Consider the following 13,776-nt stretch of genomic DNA (forward strand, 5'->3'; position numbering starts at 1 on the left):
CACGGAGCAAATGTAGTTTTGGTAAGCACAGTGGTGATGAGTGAATAGGACTTGTAGTGAGTTAGGATATGAGCAGCAAGGTTTAGTATGAGCTGAGATTTATGGAGCGTGGAGGATGGGAGGCTGTCCAGGAGAGCACTGGAATTGTTTAAGAAGGATAGTTGGAGCCCGTGTCAAGGCGTTTTTTGACAGATTTCTGTGTGTGTTTGTAATGCAGAAAGCTGGCAATGAGATACCACCCGGATAAAAACCCAGACAACCCTGCAGCAGCTGAGCGATTCAAGGAAATAAGCAAAGCCAAAGCCATACTCTCTGACGAAAAGAAGAAGCGAGTTTATGATTCATATGGCATGGTTGGGCTACAACTGGCCCCTATGTTTGGGAAGGATGGGGAAAACTTCCTGGCCTCTCGGAATATCTGCTGCATAAAGGTAAGCTACTTTGCTGGTGCACTGCGCCTGTAGTCACCAACACTGTTTGGATACATTCTTGGAGATTTTGCCATCTGACTTCTGACTTCCAATCATTTCTTCCCCATGCTCCTATCACTGGTCACCAAATGTCCTCCTCCTGTGCTGTGTCATTCTATGATTTAATGGTAGAGGATGAAGTGTACTAATACAAATTACTTATCAAAATAATAGGATTTATCGCATTCCGTATGGATGTGAACAGATTTAAGTATATGGTAATAATTATTATTGACAACACTAAAGTTTAGGGCAGCACGGTGGCGCAGTGGTTAGCGGTGCTGCCTCACGGCGCCGAGGTCCCGGGGTTTGATCCCGGCTCTGGATCACTGTCCGTGTGGAGTTTGCACATTCTCCCCGTGTTTGCGTGGGTTTCACCCCCACAACCCAAAAATGTGCAGGTTAGGTGGATTGGCCACGCTAAATTGCCCCTTAATTGGAAACTCTGAATTGGGTACTCGAAATTTTTTAAAAACGGAAAATTTACTGGAGAATCCATACACATTCTTAGTTACAAGTTCGAGTTTGAAACAAACTCAAATTAAGTCTGATTTCTCTTCCTTACATCCAACCTTTCATATCTTTTCCTCAATTTCAACATTCTTTAATTACTCTTATCAATTCTCTTACCAATTCTCTTGTCCAATAAGGGGCTGGTTTAGCACAGGGCTAAATCGCTGGCTTTGAAAGCAGGCCAAGGCAGGCCAGCCGCATGGTTCAATTTTCGTACCAGCCTCCCCAAAAGACGCCGGAATGTGGCGACTGGGGGCTTTTCACAGTAACTTCATTTGAAGCCTACTTGTGACAATAAGTGATTTTCATTTAGGTTTACACATACTGGGGGTGATTTTCTGCCCACGGTCGCTGTCAGAGACACGGACGGATCGTGTTTCCTGATTTTCCCCGCTCCTCGCCGGCGATGGCAGGTGGTTCATGACCACAAGTGGCGGGAACCACATTTAAATTGATTTTATTACATTTAAATATTATTAACAGGCCACCCTGCCACATGATTCTCCCTCACTAGATATTAATTCCTCGCTGATGTGATGTTACAGCGGCGAGGTTTGCAACAGGTTTGGCAAAATGAGAAACAGTCGAGGGGATCCCTCCAGAGGCGTAAATTATAGCCTCCAGGGGCAGAGGGACATGCGCGGACAGTGCTCTGGCACTGCCCCCTGGCATAGGTTGGCAGTGACCAACTTGCTGTGCTGGAGCAGTGCTTCATGGGAGCCCCACGCAGGGGGCTGTTTCTATTAATGTGTGGTGAGAGGGAGGGAGAGGGGACAGTGACGGGGGAACTTACAGCCATGTGTGGGAGCAGGCACTGAGTGGGGAATGGCCAGCAATATTTTTGCACTGGTGTAGGGGGGAGCCCTCGATGGTTGTCCTGGGGAGTTGGGGTGAAGCCCCTGATACCTCTGTGGTGGGGTTTGGAGGACATTAGATTGCATTGCTGATCAGGAAACCCTTTGCAGGGGCAGCACGGTGGCACAGTGGTTAGCATTGCTGCCTACGGCGCTGAGGACCTGGGTTCGAATCCCGGCCCTGGGTCACTGTCTGTGAGGAGTTTGCACATTCTCCCCGTGTCTGCGTGGGTTTCGCCCCCACAACCCAAAAGATGTGCAGGATAGGTGGATTGGCCACGTTAAATTGCCCCTTAATTGGAAAAAATAATTGGGTACTCTAAATTTATAAAAAAAAAAGGAAACCCTTTGCAAATGGAGCCGGCTGCCGACTCTATCAGGCCCCGCCCTGCCAGAGTGATGGCATAAGCTACTCTTTTTATCTTTAAACGATTCTCAAGTTCTGGAGAGAAAATTGGTCTGTGCAACTGGAGAACTACATGCCAATTTTCAGTCAGAGCCTGACACTTTACCAAATTCTGGTAAGATTGTCAAAGTTTAGGCAGGAGACCGTAACAGAAATGAACGAACAATCTTTGTCAGTCATAGTGCTATGTTCCTATTTCTGTGCACTATTTCACTTTGCATACAACCACTCATGTCTCATTAATACAACTCTTTCCCACCATCTTCATCTAATCATCAAACAATGTCACAACCTTCCTGCAAGCTCTGTGAAATAAAAATAAAAATAGCCTTTACGATGTCCTGCAGTCTACACATCCACTCAAGCCTCTCATCTCTCAACGACCTGTTGATATCACCAAAATGATCAAACTGCAATGAGCTCAGTTGCTGTCGATAGGTTACTGGATAGTTAACAATGTTAATATAAAATGGAATCAATTGCAGTACTATCCAAAAAGTCATTTCCTAATAAATTGGTCCACTCAAAAATTGAAAGCATCCAAAACTGGCACTGTGTTTGGTGACCTTATACTTGGAACTCAGAATCATGGCCTGCATAATTTGGTTTCTGTAATTGTGCATTGAATTGCTTTTGCTTGTCTTGCAGTGCTGTGGCTGTTTCTGTCTGGCCATCACTTGCTGTTGCTGCTGTTATTGTTGTTGCGGATTGTGTGTACCAAAGGTTGATCCTAACGATTGGAACCCAAACATTGCCACAGGTGAGGAACGCACGGTGATGGAGGTGCACACTAAACATTGTTTGAAAATGCAAACTCCTGTGTCCATCCTTCTGATTATCACCCTGCCGTCTTTATGATGCTGATTCTCATTGGGATATAGAGATTGCTATAGGGGGAGATCATTCAGCCCCTCAGGCCTGATCCACATTCCTTTAGATCACAGCTGATCTGCACCAAAATACTGTTGTTTACCCACCAGTGATCTGTTTCCCTGACCCAACAAAATTCTATCAATCTCCATTTGCACAGCTCAAGTTGTCCCTCTGGCATTCACAGCTTTCAGGGGAGAGAGTTTCAGATTTCCATTAACCTTCGAGTGAAGAATTGCTTCCTGAATTCACCCTTGAATGCACAAATACAGCCGAACTTGACCTGGTCATTACCCATTCGCTAAACACCTGTGCTTTCCAGCAGTGACCAGGACATGATTAAAAGTAAGAAACCTGGCTGATCTTATACTTCCCGAGTCCACAGGCTGCTGAGGTGAATGCAGACTATATGATGGGCTTCGGGTTAAGGTATTAGAGGGACACATATTGATGGGAGAGTTTGGGTGTGGCCTCCTGCTGCACTGTAAATTCTATGAAAGTGCAAACTCCACACGGTCACCCGAGGCCGGAATTGAACCCAGGTCCCTGGAGCTGTGAGGCAGCAGTGCTAACCACTATGCCACCATGCCACCATGCCACCCCGAGTCAAGTGGCCTTTTTGTTGTCTAAATTTATGTTATTGGATTTCAAACAATTCCCCAGGCGAGATGAGTAAATTTAGTGTAAAACAAAGGTTAAAACACCCACCGTCTAGTCTGTATGACTTAGTGCTACAGAGGTGGCGCAGTTACTGTTAAAATGTATGAAAAAGGATCAGCCAATTTGTATAACAATGTGATAATGATGATGTCGCATACAAAAGCTGCCACCTCTGACTGAGCAGCACTCACTCCCTATATCCTGCACACAGTGTCAGCTTGGATTATGTTCTCAAGGCTTTGGAGTGGGGCATAAATGCACAACCTGATGCATCAGAGACCAAAGTAGTTCTCACAGAGCACAGTCATTATTATAATGCTCTTAACATTGCATGTTACATGTCACTTCCGCTATCTATTCCATGGTAAAGACCATGGCGAAGGCGGAAGGAAAAGAGTGCCCCCACGGCACAGGCCCGTCTGCCGATCGGTGGGCCCCGATCGCGGGTCAGGCCATCGTGAGAGCACCCCCCAGGGCCAGATTGCCCCGCGCCCCCCCAGGACCCCGGAGCCCGCCCGCACCGCCAGTCCCGCCGGTCAGGAAGGTGTTTTGATTCCCGCTGGCGGGAGAAGCTTGACAGTGGTGGGACTCCGGCCCATCACGTGCTGGAGAATCACCGGGCAGGGACCGCCGACCGGTGCGCCACGATTCCTGCCTCCGCCGAATCTCTGGTGCCAGAGAATTCGGACACTGCGGGGTGGAATTGACGCCGGCCCTCGGCAATTCTCCGACCCGGCAGGGGGTCGGAGAATCCCGGCCCATGTTTATTGTCCATCCCTATTTGCCTTAAAAATAATCAAGCACCTAATGTGGAACTGAGTCATGCATAGGTTGGACCAAAGTAGGAGCATCATGTTGCCTTCCTGGAAAGATAATTGTTGGATGTTTATAATGCATTTGTTACACTCATGGAATTGTGTTTCATAATTTGCTGTGCTCCAAAATGGCTGTTGGAGGTACAATTGATATCCACCTAATGCTTTACCTGTTCCTCTGCACCGAACTGCTCTGCACATTTTGCTTTGCCAACAATGTCATGCATGAAAACAATCTCATGGTTTTTTAAATGATATGAAAATTTGAGCACTCAGATAGCATTTAGTTTCTTTACCAATCTGTTCTGTATTCTTCACACGAGGAGGATACAGTCTCTCGGTATCTACCCTATGGAATCTCTTAATCATTTAAAATTCTTGATTAAACTATCTCTCAACCTTTAAGCACAAGGGACTGCAAGCCTAGTCTATGTAGGCTATGTGGTCTGTCCTCATAATTTAATGCTTTCACCTCTGGTGTCACCCTCATAATCAAGGAATCACATTGTGGGCAATTTTATGGCCCTCTCCAGGGGTATTTGCAGGCAGATGGGCAAATAAAATTAAAGAGGCGGCTAGCTCATTCCCAAGCTCTATCGCATATTACATTGGGTGGGTAAGTCAGCCGGCAGCAACTCCACATATAGACCCAATTAATGGCTAATTAAATGCTTATTTCCACCTCCACCAAAATAGTATGTGCAACTGGGGAAGGCGGAACGATGGAGGCCAGCCCAGTAGGTTTGCAAAACGGAATAAAAGGCGGGAAGGGGGTGGGGGGGGGGGGGCATTCCTTCTTTGGGGTTCCTGTGCCTATCGGAGGATACCCTTCTCCGGGATCATAACCTGGGGGGGAGGGGATCCTTCTTTGGGGTTCCTTGTGCCTATTGGGGGACACCCATCCGCAGAATTATAACCTCATCTGTGCCTGCCTCACTGGACTCAAATTCCCATCCCCCCCACAACCCCTTTCCTCACTCCCTGCCCTTCATAGGGGCCCCAATCCGCTCTAACCAAAAGCCCTTTACTTACCAAAGCTTTAACAAAGAGTTATCCAGACTTGAAATGTTAGCTCCCTTCTCTCTCCACAGAGACCTGCTGAGAATGCCTGGTAATTTCTGCTTTTGTTTCAGATTCCTGCATCCGCAGTAATTTGCTTTGAACTCATCCAAAACTTGTCTTAAATTACATTCATTCTTCATCCCTTATGTTTGCTGACTTCATTGCCTCCTGGTCTGGCAGACCTCAATTTAAAAATTCTCAGCATTATTTTCAAATCTCTACATGCCTTCACACCCTCCCTATCTCTGAAACATCCTCCAGCTATCCTCTCCTCTGGGATCGCTACAGTCTATGCTCCTTCAATTCTGGCCTCTTGTATTGCCCACATTTCAATCGGTCTAGGATTGACAGCCGTGCCTCTGCAGTAAGGTTTGACATTCCTTCCTTCCTTGTTTGAGATGCTCCTCAAACCTATTTCTTGTTGAGGCATTTCATTACTTGCCCTATTAACTCTTTATGTTGTGGTTCAGCATAACATTTTACTGATAACTGATCCTATGAAGCACATTGGGATCTGTTAAGGAATTGTATAAATGAACATTGTGTTCATCTAGATACTGGTTTTAAAGATGTTTGATAGCATGGCACTGTTGCTCATTCAAGGATTGTCATGCCAAGTTAGTTCCATCTAACCATTCTGTCTCAAAATATCTTCCAACTCTTTGCCTATTTTCCACTTAAAAGTAGTTTAACAGCCGACATGCATTTCTGGTGTTCCGACTTTTGAAAGATGGGAATTAGATGCTTTGAGTCTCCGATCCACCTGTCGCCTGAACATTCTCAAACTCACCTGATAAAGGAGCTGCGCTCCGAAAGCTAGTGATTCCAAACAAACCTATTGGACTTTAACCTGATGTTTTAAGACTTCTTACTGTCCCCACCCCAGACCAACACCGGCATTTCCACATCATTCACAAACTCAGCAGACAAGAACGGAGAAGGGCATTTTCACCCCCATTTTAACGCACCCATTCAAAAAGATCATAGTGCTAATCCACCTCATTCTACTGTGAAGATGCAAATATTTCAGAATTATTCTGAGGTTTCCCCCCCAACATCCTGCACAGAGTCCATTCCAAATACCATTATCTCTTGGTGTCAGGATCTTCTAACCTCTATCCTAAACCGCTACCCTTTCCTCCACTTCCATCTGTCCAACCATGTTCATTTGTCATGATTTAATTTGCTGCGCATTCTGCTTTGTCTCCCTATTTTATTAATTATTTTTCTAAATTGCAAATGGAAAGAAAGGAAAAGCTCCTTCTATTCAGTAGACCTTACACCTCATTCTTCCCTGACGAATCAAACCTGGAGCCAAATTCAGAAAAAAGGAACCTGTGGGAAATTCCTCCCAAATTCCCTAAGAGAATCAAGCAAAGGTTGAGGAATCTGCCTAAATATGGTGTGCTAACCCTTCCTCCAAAATATTACATAGAGTTACACAGCATTGAAAGCACGGAAACAGACCATTTCTCCCAACCGGACTATGTGTTTATACTCCGCGCAAACCTCTCCCACTCCAATTGCCTCTTTCCACCCACCCTCATATCTGTCTCTTCCCTTTTCCTTCATTAAGTTTCCCCTTAAATGTGTCAATGCCCTCTAATTCAATTCTTTCATGTGACAGGGGTACCATATTCTCACCACTCTCTGCATAATGAAGGGTGATAATACAAAATTGTTAAGCAGGTGCCCATTGAATTATCAATGGATTTGAAGAAGTAAAGTACAGTACACAAATACCATTTGGTTCAGTTGCCACTTTTTCCAGCTGTGGCAGAGTCAATGCAGGATTATGACTCTCACCCCTTCACCCTCAGTCAATTAATCTCCAACTCCATCGCTGTCGCATGTGTGGCAGATTTAAAGAAATAGTTTGTGCTAGATTGAAGAAGGCCATCTCCATCCATCAGAATGCTCCCAAAGGTCACACACATCCTACCATACTTTATCACTCTTTCCCTTCAATGCCCATGTGCTAAAAATGTGTCTGCTGCACCATTGAAACTTTCCACACTCCCCATTTGCACTGCTCCCCCCATCAGCACCCCCAGCCCAACCCCTCTCTCTGCCTCTGTTCTGAGATCAGTCTGCTTTGTGTTTAGCTATCAGGGTGTAGCACCCAGAGTAAATGGGATTTTCTTTGCATTGTAGAATTGTGGACATTTTTAAACTTTAAAACTGAAAACCATTTCGATCTTTTGGACAAGTGGGAAAATAGCTCTTTAAATAATATTATCTTTATTATACACTTCGTAATCGTGAAGACATTTGCCACCAATTCTAGTAACTGGTGTTTCATATATCAATGCCACCCTGAACAGAATCCAATGAATAAAAAGTACCGTGTAAAATTATGAAAGAGACGGTTTCACAGTCTGAGGATTGAATATAAATTTGAAGTGCCTCGGTGGCTGAAGAAACAGTTCACAGTTGATTTTAACTTTAAATTGAGCCATTCGCAAGTCTACAAAATGAACATAAGCTTTTTAAAAATTGCAATTATATTTCGCATCTACGAGGTGATAGGAAGCACTTGCAGTAACCTTTATTATGCTAACAAATATAACAGCAAATGAACAAGATCTTACAAACAGCAACTGTGATAAATGACCACACAGTCTGTTTTTGGTGGGTTAAATATCAGCCAGAATATTGGTGAGAATTCCCTCTTGAACCTCAGAAAGTGCCATGTGAATTTTTGCTTTTACTTGAGATGTCTGATGGGGCCTCAACTTAACTTTGTGTTGAAAAGGCAGTGTAGCACTTCCTCAGTATTGCACATGGAGTATCAGCCGGAATTGTGTCCTCCAGTTATATTCATATAATAATGGAATGTTTACAGCACAGAAAGAGGTCACTTGGCCCATTGTGTCTGCGCCAGCTGAAAAATGAGCCATCCCACTTTCCGGCATTTGGTCCGTAGCCCTACAGGTGCACATCCAGACAAATTTTAAGTGCGTTGAGGCTTTCTGCCTCTGCTACTCTTATAGGCAGTGAATCTGGAGTGCGGCTGAGATCCACAATCTTCTGAGATGAGAGAGTGCTATCCACTGAGGCACAGTTCTAGCACTGTTTGGATTTTAATGAGCTGGGCTTGGTGTTGGGACCCTTACTGCTTGTGTTATATATTAACGATTTGGACATGAACGTTGAGAGCATAATTGGGAAATTTGCAGATGACACAAAGATTGGCCGAGTGCTTGACAGTGTAGAGGACAGCTATAATCTTCAAAACAATATAGATGGATTGGTAGAGTGGGCGTGAAGTGGCAGATGGAATTTAACAAAGCGACGTGTGAGGTCATGCATTTATGGATGTCAAACAGTTGTAGGGAGTACACAATATCTGGGAATATACTAAGAGGGGTAGATGAAGTGAGAGATCTTGGCATACAGATACACAGGTCCTTAAAGGCAGCAACCAGTTCAAGTAGACAAGGTTGTTAAGAAAGCATGTAGAATGCCCTCCTACATTGGCAGAGGTATAGAATATAAAAATAATGATATAATGTTAGAATTGTATAAAACACTGGTGAAGGCACAACTGGAATATTATGGGCAATTCTGGTCGCCACATTACAGGAAGGATGTTATTGCTCTGGAGAGAGTGCATAGGAGGTTTACAAGGATGTTGCCAGGGCTAGAAAAGTGTGGTTTTGAGGAGAGATTGGATAGATTGGGGTTATTTTCCTTGGAACAAAGAATGCTGAGGGGTGACTTAATTGAGGTGTACAAAATTATGAGGGGAAGAGATAGAGTGGACAGGATAAAATTCTTTCCCTTGGTGGATAATTCTAGACCATGGGGACATAGATTCAAGATAAGTGGCAGAAGGCAGAAGGTGGCATGAAGAAAAGGGTAGTGGGAGTCTGGAATTCGCTGCCCAAGTTGGTGGTGGAGGCTAAATTCTTTTAAAAGGTACCTGAACCTGCCCCTTAAGTGCTTCAAGCTACATGGCTACGGACTGGGTGCAGGAAGGCAGGACTAGAAAGGGTAACTGGGTGTCCTTGGGCTGGCATGGTCAAGATGGGCTGAATGGCCTCCTTCTGTAACATTACAATTACAATAATGTAACTGTAATATTTCTATGATTCTATCTTACTTGGGGAGTTATAATTGGAATCAGTGAGCTTGAATGGGGAAGGGCTCCCACTTGTTATCATGAACCTGATCAAGAAAACCCTGATGCGGCTGAGAATATTGACACACTATGTTCTAAAAAGAGGATCCGAAAATATAGTTTTGTCTGGTGATCAGATGGGCATTTCCTTCTGTGCAGACGCTATGTTGAAATTGTAAAGTTAGTACTTTCAGAAACAGATTGATGGTTTTGACAGCCATTATACAGAGGAAGTATATCTCCCTAAGCTGATGGAAAAAGAGAAGTTCAAACAGTGTGACCAAGCCAGCTCACCATCATCCCATGATCATGGGGAGGGGTGGGGAAAGGGTTCAGGGACTGTTTAAAATCTTTGACCAGTCCTTGCAACCATGTAAACTTGTAAACCAATTCCTCTCAGCTCGGGGAATTTTAGTCTAATGACAAGTTTCAGAGACATTTGAACTATCTGCGCCAGTCATGACATTAGAGTTAATAGCTCTACCATCTGTGCTGCAACATCGACTTCAACCTCATGTCCTTTTGGCTGATTAATCACTTGTAGACTATTTAGCTCCTGGATTGGATTGGATTGGTTTGTTTATTGTCACGTGTACCGAGGTACAGTGAAAAGTATTTTTCTGCGAGCAGCTCAACAGATCATTAAGTACATGGGAAGAAAATAAAAGAAATACATAATAGGGCAACACAAGGTATAAAATGTAAAAGAGGTTAGTAATAATGTTAGTCTTAGAATTAAATTTTAAAAGATTAGGACGAGTATAAGTTAAGTAAAAAGTGGATCTGCTGGGGGGAGTTCGCAGAGAGTCGCCTCGCTCCGGCGCCATCTTTCTTTGGTCATTTGTGGGCAGCTGTGGGTTCCCTTACTTCAGCACCCTGCGGTGAATGTTACAGTTTCACATCTCCAAAGCATATAGTCTACTGTAGAGAAAGAGCTAATTTTTCATTTCTCCACGTCCCTATTTCCTCCCTGTACCTATGCAAAAGCCGAGTTGCATTTAATTAGTTAAAATAGATGAAAGGAATGCAACCCATTTATGCTACAGTTACTATCTAAGGTGTAATAGTTTGCAAATAACTGTGGCTCACTGGGTCATGCCCTCAGTTTTGAATCAGAAGAATGTGGGCTGAGCTCCCACTCTAGAAATTATGGACGGAATTTTCCTTTTTTCTTCTAAGTGCTGGCTCAGATGGGAAAAGCAATGTGCAGATCGCCAGCTGCACAGCCGGCTTTTCTCGCCATATTGTCCAGCACATAGAGGAAAGAAATCTTGGAGTCGTGTCCTAGACCGTGATGCTGGTGGGATGGAGCCTGAAAAAGCCATTAACGTCAAGTTTCCAGAAATCACCCCGGTCTCCAGTTAAAAAACAGGAACCAAATGCCCCCACATACAGGGGGAACCCTAACCCCCTCCCCGGCCCGTACTCTTGGAACCCCTCCCCCTCCATTGACACGGGGAACCTCCCCCACGGAGCTCCTTAGAGAGGGGCCCTGGCTCTGCCCCTTGGCACTGACAGGGGCAATCTTATTGTGCTCAAATTGACTGTTGCATTTCCGACATTACAATCGTGATAACACCTCAAAAAATATATAATTGGTTGTACATAATGGGACATCCTGAAGTCATGAAAGGCACTTTATAAATGCAAGTGTTTCTTCAGCAGGAATCCTCAGCTCCTAGTCTGTATAACGTCTTGTTCTAAATAACTGCAGCTTTTAGTCCAGCTGCTCATTTTCTGGCATTAATGCATTCTGCGTATACTGGCATACCTGTACCTGTTATAAATTGTAATCAGTAGATGTTTATTTGATAAAGGTTTCAAATGAAAGAAACTGTAATATTTTTAAACTTAGTTTAACCATACTTTTAATTCAAAGTTGTGACTAAGATTTGCATAACTATTCAACCCAGGGGAGCAGAGATAGTTTAAATGAAATACAGAAAGCTATGCTATATGCAGGATTGGTCTTTCCATCACAGATTATAGAGGGATTGGTCTGTAACACTTAAGAATATGGAATTTTAGTAAATGAGGCAGGTGTCACACAATGAGTTGAAACCAACAAACAGACATGTTTAAAAGATATGCTTTACTTTGATGTCAAGTCAGAACGCAGAACAAATTTTACAACCATGGAAAACCTGAAGACAGATAAGAAAAAGAAATGTTTTTTTAAAAACTGTTAATTCAGTTGGTCTTAGGTGTTTTTGAAATTGATGTTGATTGATAAGGGCAATTTGCTTCATTTGAAATGTGGAGAAACATGTTTAATCTATATGCTTTATCAGATAAACTCAGGCTGTAATTCTCCAAACAACAATGTGATATAAGATCATGCAATATCCAGAGAAATAGAAATTTACTGAAGGAGTTTAAACATATGTTCAAAGGAATCTGATTGGACAATTGTAGTGGAGGGCGGATTTTGATAGGACAGTAAGATCTTGCCAATGAACCATCTTGCTCACCTGGGCAAGAACAGGAACAAAGATCATTGCAAAAGGGGAATCGATGTTTTTAAAATTAAATTTAGAGGACCCACACGGACAGTGACCCAGAGCCGGGATTGAACCCGGGTCCTCGGCGCTGTGAGGGAGCAGTGCTAACCACTGTGCCGCCATGCTGACCAGTGATTCGATGCTTAAGCCAAAGTAATTTGTTCAGCTACTGAATAAGATAATTGGCTGAAATTTGGCCGCTTGTTAGGTATGATTTCTTGAAATGTATTTGTGACTAAAGGGTGTATTGTTAATGGCTATACGGTTAACAAGTGTTATTCAAACTAATAAAGGCATTCGTGTTTAATTTGAACTTTGTGAATTATCTCATTATTTCTCACGTCTGAACACTAGAGTAACCTGTCACGGTTAAGAGGCTACAACGTGCACAAGGGATATGGATCAAAGCTGAGGTGTATATTAGCCATAATCTAACTGAATAGTGCAATGGGATCCTTTTACATGCACCTATGAAAGCAGATAGAGTGTCTGTATTATATTTTAAGTGAAAGATGGCATCTCGGAAAGTGTAGCACTCAGTACGAGAAGCATCAGCTCAACTCTCTATGTTTTATGTTCAACTCTTGGAGTTGAAACTTGAACCTTTTGAACAGAAACAGTTGTGCTAACCACTGAACAATGACTTTGGCTTAATTGCTAGATGTAAGCTACATAAACTCAGTGAAACAGAATGTAAAAGATACAACTTTGAGTTCATTAGAAACATGGACTGATTACACAAAACTGTTGTCAAGACAATCATACAAAAGCAATTGAAAATTGCTCGCTGAATTGTAACGCCCAGAATCCTTAAAGCTAACTTTTCATGGAGGATCATTATGATGCCTCCATATATGGGCTGAAACGTGGCAAATAACATTTGCACCACACAGTGTCAGGTAATGACCATCTCCTACAAGAGGATCTAACCATCGCCTCTTAACATTCAAAGGCATTACCATCACTGAAACCCCCAATATCAACATCCTGGGGGTAATCATGAACCAGAAACTGAACTGAACAAGAGCAGCTCAGAGCCTAGGAATCCTGAAGTAAATAGGTAATCTCCTGACTCCCCAAAGCCTGTCCAACATCTACAAGGCACAAGTCAGGAGTGTGATGGAATACTCCCCCATTCCCTCGATGAGCAGAGCTCCGACAACACCTAAGAAGTTTGACACCATCCAGGGAAAAGCAGCCCACTTGATTACCACCCCTTCCACAAACATTCACTCCCTCCACCATAATGGAGGGATTGGCAGCCGTGTGTACCATCTACATGGTGCACTGCAGGAACTCACCAAGGTTTCTTAGGCAGAACCTTCCAAACCCACAACCTCCATCATCTAGAAGAACAAGAGCAGCAGATACCTGGGAACCCCATAACCTGGAGGTTCCCACCAAGTCACTCACCATTCTGACTTGAAAAAATATCACCATTCCTTCACTGTCGCTGGCCCAAAATCCTGCAACTCCCTGCCTAACAGCACTGTGGGTGTACC

At 43.6% G+C, this 13,776-nt stretch overlaps 1 protein-coding gene across 1 annotated transcript in view; it reads left to right on the forward strand.

Annotated features, from left to right (window-relative positions):
• The window catches only part of LOC119951194 (dnaJ homolog subfamily C member 5-like), a 45,530-nt gene that overhangs the window by 11,942 nt on the left and 19,812 nt on the right, over positions 1–13,776 (forward strand). Inside the window, exons 3-4 of the mRNA XM_038774593.1 lie at positions 218–431; positions 2,892–3,003. Of these exons, the coding sequence (XP_038630521.1) occupies positions 218–431; positions 2,892–3,003 (326 nt within the window). The remainder of the gene's footprint in view (positions 1–217; positions 432–2,891; positions 3,004–13,776) is intronic.

Source organism: Scyliorhinus canicula, chromosome 1 (assembly GCF_902713615.1).
Source record: "Scyliorhinus canicula chromosome 1, sScyCan1.1, whole genome shotgun sequence".
NCBI lineage: Eukaryota > Metazoa > Chordata > Chondrichthyes > Carcharhiniformes > Scyliorhinidae > Scyliorhinus > Scyliorhinus canicula.